Source organism: Cervus canadensis, chromosome 4 (assembly GCF_019320065.1).
Source record: "Cervus canadensis isolate Bull #8, Minnesota chromosome 4, ASM1932006v1, whole genome shotgun sequence".
Lineage (NCBI taxonomy): Eukaryota > Metazoa > Chordata > Mammalia > Artiodactyla > Cervidae > Cervus > Cervus canadensis.
In genome coordinates this window covers 64122462-64146887 of record NC_057389.1, presented here as the reverse complement: position 1 = coordinate 64146887, position 24426 = coordinate 64122462, and the positions used below count along the sequence as shown (strand labels likewise).

At 41.4% G+C, this 24426-nt stretch overlaps 4 protein-coding genes across 7 annotated transcripts in view; 2 read left to right on the top strand and 2 right to left on the bottom strand.

Annotated features, from left to right (window-relative positions):
- Nucleotides 1–5872: 5872 nt before the first annotated feature.
- GDF9 (growth differentiation factor 9) lies at nucleotides 5873–10593 on the bottom strand. 2 transcript variants are annotated; one of them, XM_043465530.1, is made up of 3 exons: nucleotides 9741–10593; nucleotides 8368–8563; nucleotides 5873–7242 (listed from the first exon to the last, which is right to left on the bottom strand). In XM_043465530.1, exons 2-3 carry the CDS (start codon nucleotides 8498–8500, stop codon nucleotides 6278–6280), a joined length of 1098 nt encoding a protein of 365 aa, XP_043321465.1. In that variant the 5' UTR covers nucleotides 8501–8563; nucleotides 9741–10593; the 3' UTR covers nucleotides 5873–6277. The 2 variants fall into 2 exon arrangements, with proteins under 2 accessions (XP_043321465.1, XP_043321464.1); XM_043465529.1 differs by lacking the exon at nucleotides 9741–10593 and having other exon boundaries at nucleotides 8368–9362.
- Nucleotides 10594–10690: 97 nt separating this feature from the next.
- Nucleotides 10691–12026, top strand: LOC122439933 (cytochrome b-c1 complex subunit 8). The gene is made up of 3 exons (XM_043465532.1): nucleotides 10691–10840; nucleotides 10997–11164; nucleotides 11827–12026. The coding sequence occupies exons 2-3, from the start codon at nucleotides 11011–11013 to the stop codon at nucleotides 11919–11921; spliced, it is 249 nt and encodes an 82-aa protein (XP_043321467.1). The 5' UTR covers nucleotides 10691–10840; nucleotides 10997–11010; the 3' UTR covers nucleotides 11922–12026.
- A 4801-nt stretch (nucleotides 12027–16827) lies between these two features.
- Nucleotides 16828–17949, top strand: LEAP2 (liver enriched antimicrobial peptide 2). Its single transcript, XM_043465528.1, has 3 exons — nucleotides 16828–16979; nucleotides 17204–17343; nucleotides 17662–17949. Exons 1-3 carry the CDS (start codon nucleotides 16923–16925, stop codon nucleotides 17696–17698), a joined length of 234 nt encoding a protein of 77 aa, XP_043321463.1. The 5' UTR covers nucleotides 16828–16922; the 3' UTR covers nucleotides 17699–17949.
- A 582-nt stretch (nucleotides 17950–18531) lies between these two features.
- Nucleotides 18532–24426, bottom strand: part of AFF4 (AF4/FMR2 family member 4) — a 79431-nt gene continuing 73536 nt past the window's right edge. For all 3 annotated transcript variants that reach the window (XM_043465525.1, XM_043465526.1, XM_043465527.1), the window contains one exon: nucleotides 18532–24371. In XM_043465525.1, coding sequence (XP_043321460.1) covers nucleotides 24244–24371 — 128 coding nt within the window. In that variant the 3' untranslated portion in view covers nucleotides 18532–24243. The remainder of the gene's footprint in view (nucleotides 24372–24426) is intronic.

Below are 24426 nucleotides of genomic sequence, written 5' to 3'. Positions count from 1 at the left end.
ATAGCTGATTTCCTAGTGGCTCAGATAATAAAAAATCTGCCTGCAATGCAGAAGACTTGGGTTCAGTCCCTGGTCTGGGGAGATCCCCTGGAGAAGGGAACAGCTACCCACTGCAGTATCCTGGCCTGGAGAATTCCATGGACTATATAGTCCATGGGATCCACAAAGAGTCATACACGACTGAGTGACTTTCCCTTTCTGGGAAGATCTCTCCTGCCGCAGAGCAACTAAGCCCGAGTGCCTGTGCTATAGTGCCTGGGAGCCAAAACTGCTGAGCCCACAAGCTGCAACTATTGAAGCCCAGTGCCCTGGAGATCGTGCTCCACAACAGGAGAAGCCACCACAGTAAGAAACATGCACACCGCAACTAGGGAGCAGCCCTTGCCCCCTGAAAGTAGAGAAAGGCCTGCACAGCAACGAAGATCCAGTATAACCAAAGGTAAATACAAATTTAAAAACTCCCTAGAGAGTGGGTATACAAGTATAGAAGAACATACCTCACAGGATAATAAAGGCCATATATGACAAACCCCCAGCTATTGATAACATTCTCAACAATGCAAATTAAAACCACAATGAGATATCATCTCACATCTGTCAGAATGGCTAGTGTCAAAAAGAACACAAATGAGAAACGTTGGTGAGGATATAGAGAAAAGAGAACTCTCACTGGCGCAGCTGCTGTGGAAAAGTGTATGAAGTTTTACAGAAACACTAAACATAAAACTACCATGCTAGTCAGTTCAGTCACGTCCGACTGTTTGTGACCCTATGGACAGTAGCCCGCCAGGCTCCTCTGTCCATGGTGTATTCTCCAGGCTAGAATACTGGAGTGGGTTACTATGCCCTCCTCCAGGAGATCTTCCCAGCCCAGGGATCGAACGGACATCTCCTGTGGCTCCTGCATTGTAGGTAGATTCTTTACCGCTGAACAACTGGAGAAGCTCCAAAGTACCATATGACCCAGTTATTCTGCTCCTGAGTATATATCTACCAGAAACAAAAGTACTAATTTGAAACAATAAATGCGCTGCAATGTTCATAGCAGCATTATTTATAGTTGCCAAGATATGGAAGGAAACTAAGTGTCCATCCACAGATGAATAGATGAAAACATACTGAACCATTAATTCCATCCAGAGATAAAAACTATATTGATTTTAGGTTCAACATTTCCCTTGACCCAAATGTATTCCTTCACAGAACATTCTGCAGTGATGAATGCTCACTGATGGAATTTAGGGGAATAAAGGATGTCTCCTTTTCTGGTAGGTGAAGCTGAGGACATCAAACTGTTCTTAAGCACACACAGCACCCAGCCCATAGTCAGTGTTCAATAAATATTTATTCAATGAGTTAATTATTTCTGAGAATACTGAAATGACATCCAGGCACAGGCTGTGAACTCTTAACACTGCCAGTCATAGCACTTCAATGTGGAAAGACACCAGCACAAAACACAGTTCTACAAATGACTCTAAACTGTTCACAAGGTACTTATTCTAATGAGATGTCCAAAATGTACAGTTGACTCTTATCCACATTTATCTAATTACTCATTTCTTCCAAACAAGTTGTATTACATAGTAGGGTAAGAGAGAGAAATACTGTCAGGCCATCTACAAAATCCTGTTCTTCAAATGAATATTGAAATAGTCCTAGTCTTACTAACAAATCAAGACCGTTTCCAAAAATTGTATAATATATATAGGGTTTGGGAAGCACAACTCCATCTGGAAGTAATTAACCACATAAAGAGAACATACTTGGCTTGTCATTTCTGGTTAAGGATGAAGTGTCTGAATCTCCTGGTTGTGTTTATTTTTCCTTCTTAGAGAACAGTTAATGTATAAAACAGCATACTTTTCTACTCTATCAATCATCCAGGAAATCTTTATACCTAAGAAATATTTGGGGGGATTTACATCCTCTAAATATTCTAAAGAATATTTTAAATGTTTTAATTTCACTTTAATTATCATTTTATGTCACAATCCCTCCAAAGTTACAAATTAAAATTGACTATTTAAAATTTTGATATAAAAAACCAGGTTCTTTTGCCTGAGCATTTTTCTTTTGTCACTTAAATAACCATGAATACATCCTTTACCTCATGAAAAGGTAACTAATTTTTCCCACAGATTGGCTAAATTGAGTTCTGAACCAACTTGAGCAGCTGCTATGCTTGAAGCTGGCTAGTAAAACAAGTATTCAACGTAACAGAGGAGTTGATTTAAACCGATAAAGAGCAGGAAACTCGGAGCTGAAGGTGATCCGAGCTCCTGACATGGCCCATTGTTTCTTGGCACACTAAGGCACTCATCACATTAAGTGACCTCGTATCTCATCTGGACTAAATACCAAAGCTGAATGCATCTATTTAAGGCAGATGTAGCCTCATCCTTGAATTTCCAGATCTAAATCACTGTTGTCCTTTCTCATTTATTTTCTAAATTGGCAGCTTTTATAAGAGTAACTGAAGAAAAACAGGTTTCATATGGAGGAGGCAGCTGGGAGACTAGTATATCCTCCTCAATTGTGTAGAGGAGAATCTTTGAAGTTTAAATTTAGCAAACATAAGCCCTGAATATTAACGATGTCCTATGAAAGAGACTAAATTACAAATAAAGCGTAAGGGGATGGGAGGAAGCCAAGCTCACATATCTTCAAACTACAGTTACTCAGTTATAGCATCAAAACACTACGCAAAAGTGTTCTAAGTCAGACAATTTTAGAACTTACCTATATAGTTGAACTATTTATCTACTCCTAATTTTGGCATTGACTCTAATACTTAGCTTGCATCAAACTCCCCCACCTTTTTCAAAACCTTCTGATTGCAGACCAAATTCCATACTCAGCCACAGAACTAAACCACGATAAACAAACAAACAAACAAACAATAAAGCAAAACAAATTCCCCTGTTTAAGGAAATAAATGCCAGTTTGGGGCGATTGGGGAATTATAAGGGATCCTTAAAGTGGATAGATTTCATGTGATCCATTTGAAAATAGCCATACTTAAGGGAGATTTTTTTCTTTCTTTCCTCTAAGTTACTTTATTGTAAGAATACAGGATATAGTACATTTTCTTGTTTGTTTTTTAGTAGCTAAGTTGTGTCCAACTCTTTTGCAACTCTCATGGACTGTAGCCCACCAAACCTGTCCAGGGGATTTCCCAGGCAAGAATACTGGAGTGGGTTGCCATTTCCTTCTCCAGGGGGTCTTCCTGATTCCGGGATTAAACCTGGGTCTGCTGCATTGGCAGGTGGGTTCTTTACCGCTGAGCCACCAGGGAAGCCCTATAGCACATATAGCTAACAAAATATGTGTTGATTGATTGTTCATGATATCGGTAAGGCTTCTGGTCAACAGTTTGTTAGTAGTTAAATTTTGTGGGGACTCATAAGTTACATGTGAATTTTTTTTTTTTTTGGCCTCGCCATATGTGAGATCTTTAGTTGCCCGATCAAGGATGAACCTGCAGTGGAAGTCTTAACCACTAGGACCCCCGGGAAGTCCCTACATTTGGATTTTTGACTATGCAAGGGGTCAGCGCCTCTAACCCTTGTGTTGTTTAAGGGTAAACTATATTTTGATAAATAACCTTAAAGAGGTTATGGTTTTCAGAGATTTGTAAGACAAAGTTTTCAATTTCCCAAAGAATTGAGCTGCTGCCTAAATGATATCAAAGGGCCAATCTGCCCATCAAACTATGTTTAATTTGCTTCTTTATACAGAAAGAAAGTTTCCAACTAAAATGGAAATCTGATGATTTCTATCTTCTAGAACTTCAGGGTTCAGGGCATTATGCCTTCAAAAAGTCTGCACAAAAAGTTGAATACAAAAGCCATTTAACAGGGGACCTCTTTTGCAGCACATAATTCAACTCCAAACCATTCCACCTTAGGGGCAAAAAGCTTCCACTATTACTCGTCAACCCTGGAATATCAATCCCCAGCTTCCACTGCACACTTTGTGGGCTCAGGCAACTCTCCTGGCTCCCTTTAGCATATTAAGGGAGATTTAATAAGCTCAGTTGTACCCTGTCACCATCACTTGTAGCCTGACTATAAAAACAACAGAATAACAAAACACCATTTCTCTCTTACACTTGCAGCCTCATGTACCCAAGAATAATGACTCCAAGTTATACAACAAGATGGCAAAGTTATTGGAAACTGGGCCACCTGAAGCTTTTGTTTTCAGTCCCATTTTTCTGAAAAAGAAAAAGAAAAGAAAGAAAGGGTTTTGGAGGGAAAAAAATCATGAGGCAATAAGAACATTTATGACAGCGTGTGCAGGTTTATAAAGTATATGCAAGATAACACTAGGAAACAACTCAAAAATAAATATTTCATTCCCAATAGCATAAAAATACTTAGAAATAAATTTAATAATATAAAGTTCAAAACGTATTTGAAAACTACAAAACATTTTTATTTTTTAAAATTTATTTTAATTGGAGGCTAATTACTTTACCATATTGTAGTGGTTTAAGTGAAAGTCGCTCAGTTGTGTCCGACTCTTTGTGACCCCATGGACAACACAGTCCATGAAATTCTCCAGGCCAGAATACTGGAATGGGTAGCCTTTCCCTTCTCTAGGGGATCTTCCCAACTCAGGGATTGAACCACATAGCAGGCAGATTCTTTACCAGCTGAAGATCTAAATAAATGGATCCACTACACCTATGGATTGGATGTCTTGATGTTAAGATGGCAATACACCCCAAACTAATCTACAGATTGAACACAATCTCTATCAAAATCCCAGCTGACTTCTTTAGACACTAGGCAACAAGCAAAGATAATTTACAAGAATGAGAAGTACTTGCATCTTGGAGGTACTTTTTTTAAAAATATTTATTTATTTATGGCTGTGTTGGGTCAGTTGCAGCATTCTGTCTTCTGTCTAGTTGTGGACGTGACACACTAGCTGCTCTGCAGCATGTGGGATCTTAGTTCCCAGACCAGGGATCGAACCCATGTCCCCTGAATTGAAAGGCAGATTCTTTTTTTTTTTTTGAAAGGCAGATTCTTAACCACTGGGCCACCAGGGATGTCCTGTGGAGGAACTTTTGATTTGTAGATGAGCGTTTTACAAACTCTGAAACAGAAATCACTGCTCAGCCCTGGACTCCCTGCCTCCAGGTCTCTCTCAAGGTGGATTTACTGAAAACCCACATAAAAGCCCTCATATCCAAACAAGGGCTGCTCTGTAATATAACCTAGTCACTGCCAGCTTAATTTAGTGCTAACAGTGTTAAATTCACCTGGAAAAAACCTGCAGGGGTGGAGTGATGGGAGCTGAGGGAAAGCAGCAAAACCAAACTAAGAAAAAAAACGCTTCTTGACCGCCTTCCAAAGGTTCAGAGTTTTAAATATAAAGAGAAGAAAATACGTTTTAAAAATCTTAAACTCTGCAATTTCTTGGGAAAATTTGCAAGGCTGTTTCCTTTAAATAAAGCCATCTAAGGCACAGAGTTAGTACCAATCATTAATACAACAGAAATTGGTTATAGTGTATGTTGTTTAGTTGCTAGGTCATGCCTGACTCTTTTGTGACCCCATGGGCTATACAGCCTGCCAGGTTTCTTGCCAGGCAAGAACACTTGATGGGTTGCCATCTCCTTCTCCAGTGGTTGAACCTACATCTACTGCATTGGCAGGCAGATTCTTTACCACTGAGCCACTAGGGAAGCTCAATATATTGTATACTTTCTAGTCTAATTTAGGTAGAGAGTTAGTTTAACTCTGAAAAAGGGATAGTAAGTTAAACTGAGTAAAGACTAGCTTTTAGACACTTCCTCTCCCTCTCAAATGACCATTTAAAAGCAAATCTTTAATTAAAACCACACACAGAAAATTTATGCCACTCACAGGAATTTATTCCTCCATTAAGTAAGACTATAGCACTCTGAGTTGTCTAGAACTGCAAATTTCACCCAAAATTCATGCTAATTAAAGTTTTTTTATTTTCTTACACCAAAAAGAAAACTCCTACAAAAAGAAAAAAGAATCACTTGGGAAAAAATTTAAAGTTCTCCAAAAGAAATACATTTCATTTAAACATTTGGCCATGAGGAAGGCAGCTGTTACCCCTTTACATTGATAGATGCCACAGAATATGCTGATCTACACAGGCTCCTCCTTACACAACACACTGGAGTACAGTCAGATATTTGACACAAGAAACTTCCTCCCAAAGGCATAGACAGGTGTACGGCATTTACATTGGCCAGGACACTCACGGTTTTACTTGACAGGAGTCTGTGTTAACGACAGGTACACTTAGTGGCTATCATATCTTCATATTCTTTATAAGCGATTGAGCCATCAGGCTCGATGGCCAAAACACTCAAAGGACTGTACTTGGCAGGTACACAGGATGGTCTCGGCACTGAGGAGTCAAGTTTCTCATGGATGATGTTCTGCACCATGGTGTGAACCGGAGAGCCATACCGATGTCCGACCGCCCTGGGACAGTCCCCTTTACAGTATCTAGGGTTGTATTTGTGTGGGGCCACAATCCAGTTATCCCACTTCAGCTGACTAAAGCTAAGTCTAAAGTCATGGAGCTCACATTCATTCTGGGGAAAAAGAAACTGTTTGAAATATTCACTCAGATTCAATGAAGCTGGAACCAGAGGCTTCTTCAATTCAGAGCTGACACTCTCCTGGTCTCTCCGGTGACGGGACGATCTTACACCCTCAGCAGCTTCTTCTCCCATGGGATAGGCAGACAGCCCTCTCTTCTGGTCAGGACCCTGTGAAGGCCTCTTTTTAGGGTGGAGGGAATGCCACCTGTGAAAAGCCTGAGCACTTGTGTCGTTCAGATATAAAAGCAGTGAGGGCGCTACGAGAAGAGTCATGTTAAACAGGCTGTCCTGTGCTGAACGATGCTGCAGCTGGTCTTTCACACATGTAAAATTTACAGACATGTGAATATTCCTCTTGTGGGAGGCCACCAGAGGTTCAAGAGGAGCTGTCACATCAATCTCAATCCATTTGTATTTTTTTCTAAATTCAAACTGTGAGTTAAAGGTAAATGAGTATGGCGCTCTAGGGAGAGTCTTGCTAGAAAACTCTGGCTCTTTTATCACCAGGTTGCATACACATTTAACAGGAAAGGGAAAAGAAATGGAGTTGTTGAAAGTATATAGCAAGACTGACTTGAATAAATGTTCCACAACAGTAACACGGTCCAGGTTAAACAGCAGGTCCACTGATGGAAGGGTTCCTGAGAAGAAAAACAATCCAACAGTAATGCCATATGTAACAGGAAGTCAAATCAATGAATCAGTACCTCAGTATGTGCTTCTGTTCCTTTTCCCCCCACTTTCTCAAGCCTTAAAAGTCAGGATGGGATAGAGGTTATAAAGAAAAGGCAAGTTTTCTGTATCATATCTAAGTCCCAGCACTTACTGCTGGATCACCAGAAATTCAGAATAGCTTTGGTGGTGAATTAAAAGAGGGAATCATTATATTTTGAAGTTTTAGAATCTTAATAACTTGCTCCAAACAAAGAGGAAGCTAAAAAGGAAGGCAGTATCCTTCTCTTGGAAAGTCTTTAAGAAGAAAACTATCAAAAGACACTTGCCAGGCTTGTTAAGATAACATTCTAAGTTCTTACCAGCAGAATCAATAAAGAAAAAGTACTTGTCTAAGTTAATTTGGAACACTTGAGACTGACAACAAATGGAAGCTCTAAACCCACTGTAACAAAACAGGACATCAAGGAAGGAGAAAGGGTTTAAGATAGCCACAAATGACCTGCTGCTGGGTTAGAAGGGTTTTCTGTAAGTCTCGAGCTAATGAATATAATTTTTTTTCCTTTGTTAAATAGCACTGCTCCTATCTCTCTCACACACACAAGATTGTTGACTAACACATTGTCCTTGTATGGATCTAGAGTTCCACATAAGGATTTAAGCTTTCCTCTCACAGAAAGCAACAAATGTGGGGAAAACATCCTGTTTACTAAAGCACACCAACAGCTGAAAGAGGTACTGTAGGTTCATGTCCAGGCCAACATTGGTAGACTAGAAAAGAATATACAATGAAGTAAAAATGTCTTTTCCAGTCCTGATTTTGTGACCCTGGACAAGATGCTAACCTGCAGCAGCACTCTCCCCAGGCTTTAGGGCCATTAAATCTCCTCTAGCAGGAGATTTAACCTACATCAACCCATGAGGGCATTAGGAATAAACAGTAAGATCAAGTACCAGGTTTGTTTGGATTTGGATATTGAGTACCATGCAAAGTAAAATGCAAGTCAAGGAGCAAGGGCCAACTCCTTTTGTAACTGAAATGCAAAAGGTCTTTCTTCTTCCCTCCACCCGTTAACCAATCTGCTCCCACACACCTGTCGCCTGGTCCCCAGGAGCCTGCTTTTGCTGAGCACAGGGGGTGAAGAGCCGAACAGTGTTGTAGAGGTGGCTTCTGTTGGATTTAGGGGTCCCCTCCTTGGTAGCGTATGTCTTATAGAGCCTCTTCATGTAGCGCAAAGCTCTGTCATCTGGCTGCAGCCTGGGGTGTCCCCCGTGCCCATCATACAGAACCTTTAAGAGAGGGGAAAGGAGACCAGGTCTGTGTCTCCCATCTAGATGCTTCAGCAAGGACCAAGTCTCAGCCTCAGATTCCAATGCAGTTCTAGCTACAATCTGAGCTTCTCCCCTAGAAGGCTGAGAATCAAGGCTGATAGGAAAACAGAGCCAGGCAAAGCAGCAAAACCAAAGGAAGAATTTGTTGGGAAGTGCCATGGCTTGGAAGAATTAGCAAGGAACACATTTCCCCATACCAGTCTTCTTCCTAAAAACCAGGAAGCGCCTCGGTTGATCTCTTAAATAAACTTTAGGTGTGTGGGTGGGCTAGGTTCACTTCTGTAATCAGACCTTAAGGATCCTTAGCTGAGGATAATTTTTATCAGCTGACAACACCCTAGTCATCCAGTTTGTCCTAATTAGATACAGATTTACTTGGTCATATAGTTTTCCTTTTCCTTTCCCCTGGCATTTATTTAAAATCTCTTAAGTTAACGGACTAGCTATGTAGCTGAAAGGCTAAGAGAAAGTGAGGAATGATCTTTAAAAAAAAAAAAGCTGCCCATTTCTTGAGAGAGATTAGGATTCTTAAAATGTTCCCTAGGTGCTTGCTGAAACTTCCAAGGCATGTGGAAAAGCTAATTATTCATGATAATATCCAGATTTGTTGGTATGCAACTTATGGCATTGGGTTTGCTCTTCCCCCTGCATCTGCACCACCTCTCCCACTTCCAGGTGCTTAGAATATTTATTTACTGCATGTTGATTTGGAGGGTGAGAGAAATTCACAACTGGAATTGAGATTCCAGAGAGAAGAGAACTGCTATTTTGCCTAGTTCTCTCAGGTAGCTTTATAAGGATATGAACTTGGAATACTGCAATATGCTTTAAAAAGGAGGAGATCACATTTAATCTTGACTCATTTTAAAATATAATATTTTGATGCCTTTATTTTGGTCTGCACATTCATCTATGCATACTTTAATGGAAAAGTTTAAAGACATTTTCAGGTGCTAGAAAATAAATGAAAGGTTTGCTTTTTATTAATCACTCAAATGGTGGGAGAATTTGCTAGGTATTTTTGTTCTTACCTGTATATGTACTTATGTTCTTGCCTCTGAGCTAAGATCAGGTTAGAGACTATGTGTCAGAGAAATGAGACATGGGTGCACTAAGAAGAGCTGAATATACTCACCGTGTAAGATACAGAACCAGTCTGTGCAGTACCCAGGCTGATAAAACCGAGGTGATTTACCTAAATTTTAAGTTCATTGTCTGCCAAACCTCCCTGGCCCGGATCTGGCAAGAAGGGTTATAAAACAAATCCAAACTGCTGAATGAGAACTTAGTCCTAGATCACACATGGCCAGCAATTCCATGGGGGGAAAAAAAAAAATTACAGACGCATTGCATCAAGTGGAAAAGTCAGTCAACTGTACAGGACAGCAGTATCTTTAAGTAGAAAGCACTTTCCGAAAATGGAATCGCCTCACAAGCGACGTTCCTGCCTCCCTCCTGGGCAGTGGAGTGAACAATGGGCAACATGACATTCGGCCCCAAGCAAGAACTCTGTGTGGGCGAAGTCGGCTGCGATGGAGGTTGCCTCTTCCCTCCTACAATCACTAACAGCTGCTCATCACTTGCTGGACTATTACCTGTGGACTCTTGTGGCTAAATGGAAACATTTTAGCCAATAAAATGGAAACATTTTTATTATCTCTTGGGAAAGTCTACACCCTGCCAGTGGATTCTAATCCGGTGGCTGACAAGAGAAGTCTCAGATCCGTGTCCCTGATTCGGATCCTGGGGCCTGACCATAGCCGATTCCGGTTCCAGCTTACTGGACACGACTCTACAAAACCTCGCGTTGACTGCCAGGCGGCGGCCTCAAAGACGCTTTCCACCGCGCCAGGACACCCGACCCTATGGCAGCTCTCGAGGTTGACAGGCCCCTCGCTCTTCTACTGTTAGTCCGGTTCCGGCCGCTTCCTGAGGCTCCGAGGAAAGCCGGGAGCCGAGGAGAAGATTGAGGTGATCCGGTGGGGGGCTCCCCGGGACCCCAGAGCCCGCCCAGAGGCGCTTGGCCCCACCCCAGAGCAGGCACCGCCCACTTTACGTCACGCGGCGGGGGCACGTCTCTTCGCCACGGGGGGCGATGGCGCCGTCACCTGGAGGCAGTCGGGAACTAGTTCTCCCGGAAGTGACCTCACCGCCTCCTAGCGCGGCGTCCGATCCTACCGGAAGTGGCGGACGGAAGCCGGAGGGTCCTGTGCTGAGGCGGACGAGGTGACCTCGGTGTGTGAGTGGGGCCGCATCGCGCGGTCTCGGGGACCCTTGGAGGGTGGAGTTGCGCTCTAGGTTGGGAGGATGAGGGGCGCCGCGGAAGGACTCGGGTTGATGGCAGCAAGTCCCGGGCTTGAGCCCAGTGCCTGTCCACCCTCCGTCTTGCAGAGGCCGCCGCGACCATGGGCCGCGAATTTGGGCATCTGACACGGGTGCGGCATGTGATCACCTACAGCTTGTCGCCCTTCGAGCAGCGCGCCTTCCCGCACTACTTCAGCAAGGGCATCCCCAACGTGATGCGCCGGACTCGGGCGTGCATCCTTCGCGTCGCGCCGCGTGAGTGCCCTGGCCGGGCGGAGGGGCTAGACTCCCATCCACAGAGTGTGCTGCGGGTCCCCTCAGTGAGCACTCTGCAGCTCGCCATACACACTCTTTCTCTTTCAGTAGTCTTGAATGCCGTTGAACTGGTCATATCCTCCCCATCTTACAGATGACGGAGTTGGGTCACAGAGAAATGACTGGCTCAAGGTCACGTGTGATTCCAGTGTCTCCCTCTGAGGTCACCTTTACCCACTTCTTTCTTAGCAGTGAACTGTTTTGTGTTAAAGGTGCAGCAGATAGTGATGATAGTTGCACATTATGACTTTGCTAAAATCCACAGAAGTGTACATTTCCAATGGTTGAACAATGAAGTTTATGCTATGTGAATTTGACCTTAGTTTTTTTTTTTACCTCAGTTTTTAAAGCATTTTAAAATGTGCAACAGGGGAGCGATAGGGAAGATTTGGTCACAATTCACAATTTTCCTGGATAAACCCCTTTCTTTTACACAGCTGAAAAGTGGGTTTGAAGCGTAAGCTTTTTTATCATCTGGTTTAAGAGTGATTTGTTAAGAACTAGAGACAGGAAAGCAGAATATGAGGTGAATCAGAAAAGAGGACTGGGATCCATGTGTCTTGTATGTGCTCACTGCTTACTCTCATTTATTATTTTTATAGCGTTTGTAGTGTTTTATCTTGTCTACACATGGGGAATGCAGGAGTTTGAGAAATCGAAGAGGAAGAATCCAGCTGCCTATGAAAATGACAAATAAGCAACTCATCTGGATAATGGTTCCTTGTCTCTGAAAGACCCTTCTCTGGGAGAGGAGTGTATATTGTAGTGTCTTGAAGACACAATAAACTTGTTATGGACTTCACTGTTGTGATTTTGTGTGTTGTGTAAGCAGAGTCCTTGGATGTGACTGCCAATTTTCAAGTTCATAAATTCCCCTCCCCAGCATGATTCCTGAACCATTTTGGCTAGTCTGAGTTTTGGAAGGAGTGTGGCTCACCCCTTGTTCTGTAATCTACAAGACTGTAGCTGCAACTGAACAGTTGTGGGTGGCATCAACTGTAGGGAATGTTAGCTCCCTGCCCACTGCTTCCATATTGACAATAAAATCTAGTAATTACTGTGTGTCAGGTATTGTTAGCCTTTTACACAAATAATGTCTTTTAAACCTCACAGCTACCTTTGGTGTGTTTTCCTTCACAAGTACCTTTGAAGTATCACCATTACACTTATTTTGCAGATGAGGACACAGGCAGAGAGGTTAAGTAATTTGCCCCAAATTATAAAACTAGTGAATGGTAGAATCTGGCACTAAAGTTTCTGTTCTTAAAGCTATGCTGGGAGAAAAAAAAAAAAAGCTATGCTGTATTACATGATAGCTATCAAAGGAAGAGGTGAGGTGACTCCTTTACCTCTAGAACTGAGGTTAGCAAACTGGCTGTGTTTGTACCAGGCTGCTAAAAGTGCTTTTTAGCCATGTATGATCCATAAAACCAAAAATATTTACTCTTTGACCCTTTATGGAAAATGTTTACCCCTGTCTTAGAGCCTTTGAATTATCTTACCAGGAGATGGTGGGGGTAGGTGATGGAAGTTTACGCTTCTGGTTCCCTACTCCATTTCTAGAAACGTCCTCTCTTCTAAGGAGCTGTCCTGGTCTAGAACAGCAGCTTCCACAGGGTAGGTCAACTTCTGGCTCAGGCTGTGTCTTTCCTTCTTACTCATTCCTGCCTTTCATGAACCAAAACTACCTCAAAAATCTGTAAGGTATCAGTAGATTGCATTGATTGTGAGGCAGGATAAGGAGGTAGGGCTGAGACAAATAGACCTGGGGCCTATATCCTTTTAACTTGCTTCCCTAATGTGTGGTAAAGGCAAGAAACCCTAATTTTTGAGCTATGAACTGCTTACCCATAAAATAGGTATAAGACAAAGCCATAGGGCTGAGGTAACTGAAATGAGTGACATGTAAGTCTGGTAAGGTAGTGCAGGCCTAACAGAGCTGTGGTGTGATGAAAACTAGCCTCACCAAACTGTAATTTTCCTGTTTGGCTTCTTGTCCAAGTTTATTCCCAGGGGTCGCTGCCTGATATGCAACATATTTGGCTTATAGTCTCCTTTAAGAATCTGATGAAAGCTGTGAACTTAAAGAAGGTGTAAATGTACCCATTCTTAATCTTGCGTAGTCCAAACAGGTTCATGGGCCAGGGGAGGATCGATTACTGCCTTGACAGGCCATTGATCTCTGTTTCTTTTTCCCCCTCCAATTTTATTTATTTATTTATTTTTTCTTTTTTCCCTCCAATTTTAGCCCCAAGCTTCCTAGGTGGCATGGCCACCCTTGTCCCATCTTTGCATCATTTTAGACTTATTTCTGGTTCTTTGAGTGCTTTGGAGATTCCAAATCAAACAACCCTTTCTTAGTCTAGACCAGGTACTGAGCCTTGTGGTCCAAAATCTTTTATCCCAGTAGTGCTCTACTGAGAAGACTGTCGTAAGCCTTTCCATGCGCTAAGCTTCTACTTCCAGATAAAATTGTTAAGCGCTGCTTTAAGCCTGTCCCTCACTAAAGGACCTCCCTCTCTGGTGACTCAGAGCTCTGTGTAGTAGGGTCCTGGAGGGTGGGGGTAGTGGTGGTGGTGAATGGTGTGGAATATGGATTATAGCTCAGTACATCTGTACATTACTGGGATCTGGGATCATTTTATGGACTATTCTATCTGTGGAAATTCATAAAGAAACTGAAAATGGGTGGTCTCTTAAGAGGGACCACTGTTGTGGGCCTCTATCCCTATAACCCATCCACTTGGAACCTCCAGCCCTGGTGTGGCTCCTTCACCTGCTGGGGCACAATCACATTTTCATTTAGCCCTCCTTTTCCCCAGCAATGCTCCTGCTCCCACAAAGGCATTTATCTCTGGTCTGCAGAATGCTGTGAAGGGAACACTTCCATCAGCCAACACGTTCCCAGAGATGCAGGCCCAGAAGTCCATGCCAGTTCTAGCCAGCAATTGAGCAAATACATTCTATTTGTTGAAGTTTTACCCGGAAGTTTTTCCATTTCAGTCTTTCATTTTTCATTAGGCATCTCCTACTCAGGGACAGCAAAAAAGTTTCCAGTTACTGTCAAGCCCTTCATGATCTTCCCTCCACCTGGAATGTGTTTCAAACAGCTGTTCATGTAGCTACCCTCTAGGTCTCCCATTTCACCCTAGGCACTTAACTGCAGAAACATAAAATCCCTCGGAGTTGTATTCAGAGTTACCAAGCTGTAAGCTATCAACCATGCTTCAGTCTCACTTTCTTCTTGTAAATTAATCATTTGAAATCCCACATGTCAGTGCCTGGGAAGCCTCACAGAGGTGCTCCCATCCATCTCATTGACCCAAGAGACTAAAGCCCAAAGAGGGGCAGGGCCGGCCTCTGGTTAGCTACCCTCCGTAGGTTCCTGGCTTCTTTCCTGCCGAGCATTTCTTCTCCTTATGGCTGCTTAGACCTTTCTGCTGGAGAAAGGAACATGTACTTTTATGTTGAGTCATTCAGCAAAATACTTGATTGTAGAGAGCTCCTGCACTTTAAAAATTTTTTTTTTTAAATTTCAGGAATAGGCCTTCACAGCTACTCAAGGGATGTGGGATGGCTATGCCCACATCTGGACAATTCTGTCACTTCAGCTGAATGCTGTCTGGATGCCACTTTGCTTTTAAAAGTTTGATTTTAAATAAAACAACTACCAAGTTAGTATAGACACATATTGAAATACTCTCCCTCACAGTGATTCCTCCATGGGTAGTAACTAATGGATCTTTTCTTTTGGGAGGAGGGATGGCATACAAGATAGAGGCTTGGGCCACAAAGTCTTCTGCAGTGTTGTCACCCATGACAATGAATAGCCAGTCCTTTATTCCCCCTACAAAGAGGGGCCCCAAAGCCCCAGACCTTCCCCTTGGCTGTGGTATTGGCTTTGTAAGTTAACACAACAGGCTACTTTGATTTTGCCTGAAGTACAGGATGGGAGAAATGGAGGACTGGGAGAAAGAGTCCATCTTGGGAATAAACCCTTTCCACATCCCACTTGGCACATCACTGAAGGCTTGTTAAGGGGAGGTTGGCCCTCAGCCCACAGACCCAACTGGCTCTAGGCTATCACGTTGTTCAGGCTTTTGCTTACTTCATCAGATTTCTGTTCTTACCCAATGTTCACTAGGTCACCTCACAGCCTCTTCTCCATCCCACAGAAGTTCCTAGTTAAGCCCCTACTTAAGGTCATGCTGTATCGAAGCTCAGGAGTAAAGGGAAGGAACAGCTAATTAGCCTCAAACTTGGAGGATTGGTTAGGTGAGTTTGGCATAGGTCTGCTTCTCCATGTTCCTTAAGTGCAAGCAGAGGCGTCTGTCTCCAGGCCTGGCCTGGTCCTGAAAGGACTGGGAACAGGCAGATGGATGATCTGTGGTCCTACCCTACCCAACCCCAGCTCTGAGGTCTACCATACTACCCTTTACTTCCTTGGCAAGAGGACTGGTGACTGTCCTGCAGTACCTTCAGCTGTGCCACATCTCCGCCACTTTTTCTTGGGGAACAGGCAGGCTCTCACCTGCCATATCCAACCTGTGAAGATGAGAAGGGCTTAGGGAAGAGGTATCAGCCAAATGTTCAGGGAGATACAAGGCAGAAAATAAAGATCTTGTTGCCTTTCTTGGCTTTTTCTTCCAGATCAAAGGAAGATCTGAAGTTTTATGTATCTTTTTCACAGAATTCGAATTCACACCTTTCTCTACAAACTTATTAAAATATCTGTCATTTAATGAGTACCCATGGTTTAGGGACTTGCAGGGGTTCCTACTTAAGGTGACATGTTTTGGGCTTTGGAGAGATCTAAGCCCTATGCCTGCTTCCCTCAAGTTGATGGATGTCTCTGTAAAAGGCTCAGTCATGTACTGGCAGGAAAGCTAATAATTCAAGGTTTGCAATATCTGTCACCACTGTCAAGCTTTCACTGACTTAGGAGGCCCTGCTATTTCCTCAAATTTTAAAGATAGAAACAAAGTCAACCAATACTTACTTTGCCCATGATTGAAACGTGTCAGTCCTGATTGCCCTTCCCCTGGGAGATAGCAGGTAGGTCGGGCTTTGAATTTTCTGCTGCTGGGTTTCCATTTTCTAGACAAATGATGTGGAACAAATAATTAGGGTGACAGTCAATCTATACAAACAAGGATCTGGGGCACTGTGTAGGCAAGTCTGACTGAAGCATCCTCCCCCATACATCTTTCCACTGAAGGGAGATAAGGGCCATCCATATCCAATTGCCTGTAACAAAAGAGATCAGTGCTTCTTTCTTAAATAAGCTGAAGGGATTCAACACTGTTTCTAAAGACCTCACCTCATTATGAGAATTCTATTTTGATTAGTGATTTCACTGAGCTATTTTGGAATGAAAATGTGGCTAGGTGCCTGGTCTCCCTCAATGGCTTCACGTGGCTTTTCAAAGGGGAGGAGGTAGTGCTGACTTTTGGTAAAATGGGTGAAAAAGTCCGAGCCAGCAACACAAAGTCCAGATGAGGGATCAGTAAATACGTGCCTGGGAGGCAGGCCTTGAACACATTCCTCTCTGGTAGACATTAACTTATTAAACTGACCTTGACTGCAAATATAGACTTTGCCCCCATCTTACCTGGCAACCAAAAAAGAGGTGGGTCTGTCTATAAAAAGAAGTGGGTACTGTTCCCAGCCTTCAGGCTCTTGGATCCCCTCTATCAAGATGTGGCACCTTAAACTCTTTGCACTACTCATGATTTGCATGTTGCCGTTAGCCCAGGTAAGGACTGGATATGTGGGTGTGTGGGGATGGTAGTGGTGGAGGTGGAACTGTAGGCAGAAATTGAGAGCCAGACTCAGTCCTGAGGAATGGACCCCTCTGCTCTGAGTCTACAGCATCTGGGGGTGGGGGTGGGGTGGGGTGGGGTGGTGATCATTATTCTAAGATAAACAGTAAGGTTTCAACTCTTCTACACCTGAGGTGGCTATGTGTTCACCCTACAGGTAGATGGCTCGCCAATACCAGAACTGAGTTCAGCAAAGAGAAGGCCGAGGAGAATGACCCCATTTTGGAGGGGGGTTTCCCTCAGGCCGATTGGAGCCTCCTGTCGGGATGATTCTGAATGTATCACGAGGCTATGCAGGTACTCCACAAACCTGCGAGCAGGGCTGGCTGGACCCAAGAGGCCTGGGAAGCCGGGCAGAGGAGAGATCAGCACATACAGACCGAACAGTCAAACAGGTGGAGGACTGCCTGGGCCAAGGATAGGGGCTCCATGGAGGACAGTCCCTCAAGAGTTAAGAGCCAAGAACCGCTGCATACTGGTACCCTGACAGAGTAGTACCTTTCCTCTCTCTGCTCTCCCCTGAGACTGGATACCAAGCACAGGAAGGAAACAAAGCAGGGGTGGCTCTGGGCACTGCCAGACCTTGTCCTAAAAATCACCTTTCTCTTCCCTTAGGAAAAGACGCTGCTCCCTAAGTGTGGCCCAGGAATGATGTACATACCATGGAAAAAAAGGACAGCGCTTGCCTACAACAATGCTCCCTTCTATGGAATATTGACTAACTGCATTTGGCTGGAGACACTTAAGTAAAGCAATCTTGTTTTTAAATGTTTGAAGGCAGATATACACTTTAAATTGGTCTCCGTTTCTTCTTAGAATGTTGATATGTAGATAAGCATAACTAAACTTGTTAACTTAAGAGTTTATTTTTCTATGGATACTATTAAATGTCTCAAACTGAAATTTTGGCAGCCTGGAATTCACACTTCTGAGGGGAAGGATTCATTTTGTATACTACAGAAAACCCAGCATTGCCTAATGATAATGTGTTAACTTCTTAATCTGAAAACTTCAGTAAGAGTTAACATTTCTTCAGGTAATAGAAACACAATGGCAGGCTAAAGGCAAAAGTTTAGTAATAGCTAGTGATTAACCTCAGCAAGTTCATTAACTATGGCCCTGGATCTTAACCGTTCATTGCATGTAAAGAACATATCAGTGAGGTGCAAAGACAGGCAATATTGGTTTGTCTATGAACAGAGTGAACCAGAAGAAAAACCTAGTTAAATGAAACAATTACAGCCCAAGCCACCAAGAATAACAAAAAGGATGTGTATGAGATTTCTGCTGGAGCAGGGAGAATTATGATCTATGCAGAGGGGCCCATGGCCAGCCAGTTCAGAATTTCTGTAATCAGAAATTAAGACCTGCACTGGTGGGACCAGACTCTAAAAGAAGAGTAGCACTGGACCCTAATATACAAAACAGAAAGTACACAAAAAAGGCAAAGTAAGAGTTGAAAAAGTATAGAGAGCACACTGTTTATAAACTTTAATACAGAAAATCTATTTGATATTTATTAAACTTAGTTTCTCCAGCTATGGTTTGGCATTATACAAAGCATCTTAATGACACAGTAGAGTTAAAAAGATCTTTACAAATTGAAATGTGATACCCTTGTCTCCAAATATTTTAATTGCCATAAATTTGTTTAAAAATACACATTAAACGCATGTTTGACACTCTAAACTTTCTATAATCTCAATACCACAAAATACATATAATATACTATACAGATGTGGAAAAATCTAGTTAGTATATAATACTTTGCTCACCATTAACAGCTTTATTATGTGAAATGCACATACTGACTTAGAAATCCTAGCTTTTGAGCCCCAAAGTACCTCTGAAATTTTAATGTATTGCAACAAATAAAAATCACAGTATATAATTGAAATTTTGGTTGAAAATGTCAGATGCCTAAATATTTTGGATAAAAGAAATGTAAAACAAAGATTTGGATCATGTATAAAATAAAGGCATCCTACCAGACGCTAACAGTACCTTTCTGCAGAATCAACAAGGCTTTTAATTTATCAGTGGCATTACCTCCCCTCCAAAACCCTCCCCAAATATCAAACCATTATTCACCAAATAATTTTAATTAAAAAAAAAAAAGGATTTTCAATAAATATATAAGCATTTATGTCCTCCATATACAAAATTTCTTAAAACCATTCAAAACGGAGGCTAGATAGAAATTTTCATAACTGTGCTTACCAACCCCACATCTGGTCCTCAAAGGTGACGCCTTTTCAGGCACTTCCACCTGGGCCAGCTCTGTTGGTGAGCTCTGCCCATTCCCACCCCACCTCGACCCCAGTACTGTTGAATGCTCATGTCAATGATCTGCCAGGTGTGTGCATGACGTTGCAAAATGGGGACACTTCTTGAACAGCAACAACAAACTCAACAGTATGGATAATTATGGCATTGATCTGAAAGGCAGCATTTCCAAATAGATGTTTTCCAGAGAGGAACACAGTAGGTAGAAAATTCCAGTGGTAAAAAGCTGAAAAGAAACCCCATGTGGGAGCAGTAAGAGGTCAAAACAGTATTACTAGAATTTCTGGGTGGGAGTTTTTCCCCCATGCTCTAAACTAGAGCACCTTTTGGCTGTTTCTTTTTAAGAATGGGAATTTATGCTTAGCTGAGGAACAGTGGGCAAGGAGAGGTCAAAGCTGACATTCCCCAAAGTCAACTTCATTATATGACGATTACTTGGGTTGCTATTTTAGGTTGCTTAAAGATTGGTTTAGACTTAACTCTAATGCCTTATTCTGTGACCAAATGCCATCAAAAAGAAAAAAAGAAGATATTCTTTCCATTCGCTTTTTTGGAGACTGTAAGTTCTTTTTAATTAACCATATGGTTTGAGTGAACAGAATCTGCATTTGCTTTACCAACTATTAATAACTTACTTCCTATTACTTGTTGGCTTAGTTATAGGGTCTAGGGGTCTAAAATGAATTTATCTATTAGTGAATATGTGAAAGAAATGCTCACAAACATGAACAATTTGGCCTCTTGTCACTATATATTCTAAGTCATTCAATACTTATCTCTTCTATTTATATTACTGAATAGCAACCTTAGATGTGCAATATTATTTATTATTGGAAAAAATTCTGCCTCTCCAACACATAGATACATGAAATTGAAATGAAATCTGTGTTCCACATAATTAGGGAATATGAGTTATAGGAATCTAGATGGATTTGAAATGTTTTGCTTTGCAATTTACTTAGGATTAAAAAACAATCTTCACAATCTGCCTAAAACATCCTTCCCAGTAGATGTTCCTGGGACCCAGAGGCAAACTTCTATAATTCAAAATACATAATGAGGCCCTTTTGTTCAATTAGCAACTGGAAAATTAAAATCCTTCCCACCCTGTATGAGCCCTATAATACTATAGAAGGGCTCAAATATATTTTAAAAGTTAATTTACTACAAATCATAGTAATTAAGCTTTAACAATCTAAAAGGAATACACATTGCACCCTTGAACATTAATATTCAAGGTGTCAACAAGAAAGTGTCTTAGATCAATAAATAATGTGGAAATAGTTGCACTAAGCTAAAATACTAAACACACACATTTCTGACAAACTAATTTCATGTTTTCATACATACATACATATATATAAAGTGTGTATGTGTATATAATTTTAAAATCCAAAGCTGCACACCCTCACACTTAGAAGAGTGCACAGCGTACCTCTCCTCTACACAACCAGGCATCGCTGACTGGAGCAACTACAGACTGTTCTGAAACTCCACAGAGTGCTGCCGGCCTCCAGAGCCAGAACGTTCATTTACAACAGGTGTGTTTTGCAGGCCTTGCTTCAACAACACAAGCTTATTCAATAAGGTAATTTCTCAAAGTCATTGTCATTAAATACAAAAATGATGCTGTCTGATCTAGCTGATTAGACCTTTCTTGAATGAAAAGAAACAAACAACGATTAAAAAACAACAAACAACAGCAAACCTAATAAAGCCACAAGTGTGTCGTTCAAAGTGCAACCCAGACCCCTGCGCATCCATCAACGCGAGAGCCCCCCCCCGAGCACAGGCATGTGTGGGCATGTGCACACATTACTCCAGACAGCTCTTACACTGGAGAATGAACTAGTGATGGTCAACCTCCTCTACTCTGCAGCAACTACAGCTGTGAATTTATCTGAAGTATTCACTGCTTATAAAATCAGTTAACTACTTGCCCAGAAAAAGGTGGCACTGAGGCAAGAAATGGGCTGAATGCTCCCCAGTCAGGCTGGGCCTAGGCTGGACTGTGGAAACTTGAATCACCTGGAGGGGAGTGTTCCCCACAGCCCGGCCTAGGCTGGGCAATATTATACCATGTGACAACTTCCTCCACTGTAATCTGTTCGCTGGTTGCCAGTGGTGTGGCTGCTGCCTCCTGGCATACAAGTGTGGTCATAAGAGCAGTCAACAGAACAATTTTTAAAATAGTTGCTATTTTTATAATTAACTATATTAAATACAAGTCTTAGGCTAAGTAAGTTTTAGCCACTTGTCAAAATCAGTTTTAAGTATTTAGAGAACACTGAAGACACCCACTGAGGAAGGAGGAATGGTCGCCTGTGAAGGAGTCCTAAGTACGTGCTAGAACAGATGCAGACGGACACAACTTCTGAGGAGATGGACACAGAGGAGAGGGAGTGGTGTTTCCACAGACTTTTACACTGAAAATTCAACTGTTTAGAAAAGGAGTTTGATCCACTGCCCATTACCACCTAGTGGGAAAAACCCTCCACAATTAAAAGCTTAAAAAACTAATTTCCCAAGAATTAACACAGTTTTAGAGACAGAATATTTTAGCACAGCACCATAAAACATGCAGGAAATTCTGCTTTAACAAATTATCAGTGTGACCTGGGAAATAAATGTTCCTGCTATCTTTCAGGACTCACAAGAGACTAGAACACACTGGAACTCAGAAGTGCCCCACAGGCTGCTGTTGCTGAAAGTCTAAAAGCTCAAAGGATACTTTTTCCATTTCCAAGATATCACAGAAAATTAAGGAATCAGAGAAATTAGAGAAGAACAGGACAAACATTTACTTTGATTAACTGTGGCAAGTTTCTTACTGAATAACCACCATGGATCATAGAGAAGATGTCGTCTTTTTGTTTTTTAGAAGCTGTCTTCTTAAGGAAAACTGTCCCTAAAACACACTAAGATAAAATTAGCAAGATATTAGAGGCAATTTTCTCCAAGGGAAAATTGTTAAATTCAACATAAATTGAGGATCTGAATCTTCAGTGATATGCAAAAAAACAACTTGAGGTACAAAACCATTAAGAAGCTCAAGATGAGGCCACAGGACAAGAAAAGTTAACTAGCTTCGTAAGTATAGATTCAGACACAGAGGGGCCACTACACCACTGGGCTTAGAGATTTTCTATCCCTTCTTTCTCATTTCAAACCTTAGCAATCATCTATAAATAACAGGGCAATCCTTTTTTCTGATTGGATGGATTCATTTTTGGAATTGGGAGGACAAACTATTTTTTGAAGCAGCATTACCCAATAGGTTAGACTAAGTCATGAACCAAAGCATTAGCTTTTCTGAAAGAATTAATCTTTATGTGACCCTAAAGGACAACTGAAAAGGAAAGAGAATTTAACATTATTACTACAGAAGACCAACCATATGGGTGATCTGCTCCTAGTGTAAAACTTCATCTGTAAACAATCCATAGAGTCTTCATTTAAAGGTAAGATTTAAGGCACACCAGACATGATAGGGGCACTAAAACAAAAGACAGAAGGTATATCTTTCACCTATAACTCCTATCTGCACCTTCTAAGGGAAAGGTACTTTGATATACAACTCTTAACAGAGCTGGCTTATTAAGCTCTACTCCTGCTCCCCTCCCCTTCCCAAGAGAGCTCACACTGAACTAAGTTAGGTACTCTTCTAGTGCGAATTTTCTGATCCCATCAGAAACATATATCATTGATGAAGGCTTTCAAAATACAAAGGTAGTAAACATAAGATAGGTTTAAAAGGTGAAATTCATCATCTCTATATCAGGCATTAGAACCCTAAGTTGTATAGCAAAAAGCACACACACCAAAGCTCCAGGCCATTTTACATCAGTCACAGCATGCTCCTACCGGAGCATCACAATCTAGTGTGGGAAAAAATTTTTTTAATTAAAATTCTGAAGAGAGATTTTTACCCTACAAACATCATCAATGAAAGAGATATAGGCGGCAATCCTCAGGAGTTGGATCATCCTTTGTTCAACAGTAACTTATTCTGTTTCAGTTAAGTGTCAAATTATTAGTAACAACAACAACAACAACCAAACATATGATTTAATAAAATCCATAAGGTTCAAGATTGTCCTTTTATGAAACCCTTCACATGATATGCTTCTCCTAGAAAGTTTGCCTGCCCTCTTTTGTAATGCATTAAATGCAAATTACAGTCACCTTGTGATTGCTATAGTGTTATTAACACATGTTCACAGTTCTTGAAATAATGCATACCAAATCAGAAACATTTCACTTTACATTCATGTAGACTGCCATCTTCTCATATTTAAGTGATTTTCCATGTGTAGAAGAATATCCTTAATATTGTACTAAGTATAAATTCTGCAATAATAAAATTGTACTTAAGATCTGAAGTAATATCAGGTAGTAGGTGTAGAAAGAACATGTCCATATTCTAGATAAACCAACTCTTACTCTTAGAAGAGCTACCACAAAAAGACATTACTTTTAGGTAACAAAGCTCCCAAAGTATATAAATAAAGTCTACATTAAATTTACATAAAATATTCAACAGAGTAAATTTATAGGCAGAAATAACTAAGTTTTAAACTAGCCCCAATCTGGGAACTTAAGAAAATTAAAATAAATAGAATTTCAACAAATTAGTAATGAACTGCAACTGAAATTTCAATATTATAGTTCATTGAAACCAACTATCAACATGCTGCAGATTTAAAAGCATTTAAATAACTTTTCATATTGGGAATATTGGAGGGTCAAATGACATGACTTTGGGTTATAAAAAAAAAAAATGCAGGAACCAGGGAAGAGAAAACCATTCCTCATTCTTAGTGTCAACTAGGTGGTGTGTTATGGCAGTTTTCCTTTGTGACATGACACAGTGTTGTGGAGAAAATCAGAGGCAACGAGATTGTGTTCCGTTCAGGATATCAACTTGGCATCCTGGCGAAGCCAGTGCAGTCCCTGCCGGGTGTAACGAACTAGGTCTGTCATGATGCTTGCATTAAAGATGAGAGGGCCCATTACTTTATCCAGTTCAGCAAAGAATTCTAGAAAATCAAAAACACTCATTAAATGATGTACACTCTTTTCAATCAGTGCTTT

Bases quoted from the DNA above. Each gene is read 5' to 3' on its own strand.
- LOC122439933 (XM_043465532.1), top strand. From the start codon at position 11,011: ATGGGCCGCGAATTTGGGCATCTGACACGGGTGCGGCATGTGATCACC. The intron at 11,165-11,826 runs GTGAGTGCCCTG...TTATTTTTATAG, and splicing joins CATCCTTCGCGTCGCGCCGC to CGTTTGTAGTGTTTTATCTT.
- GDF9 (XM_043465529.1), bottom strand. From the start codon at position 8,764: ATGGCACTTCCCAACAAATTCTTCCTTTGGTTTTGCTGCTTTGCCTGG. The intron at 7,243-8,367 runs GTGTGTGGGAGC...TTTTCTTCTCAG, and splicing joins TCCTGGGGACCAGGCGACAG to GAACCCTTCCATCAGTGGAC.
- LEAP2 (XM_043465528.1), top strand. From the start codon at position 16,923: ATGTGGCACCTTAAACTCTTTGCACTACTCATGATTTGCATGTTGCCG. The intron at 16,980-17,203 runs GTAAGGACTGGA...TTCACCCTACAG, and splicing joins GCATGTTGCCGTTAGCCCAG to GTAGATGGCTCGCCAATACC. The intron at 17,344-17,661 runs GTACTCCACAAA...CTCTTCCCTTAG, and splicing joins TGTATCACGAGGCTATGCAG to GAAAAGACGCTGCTCCCTAA.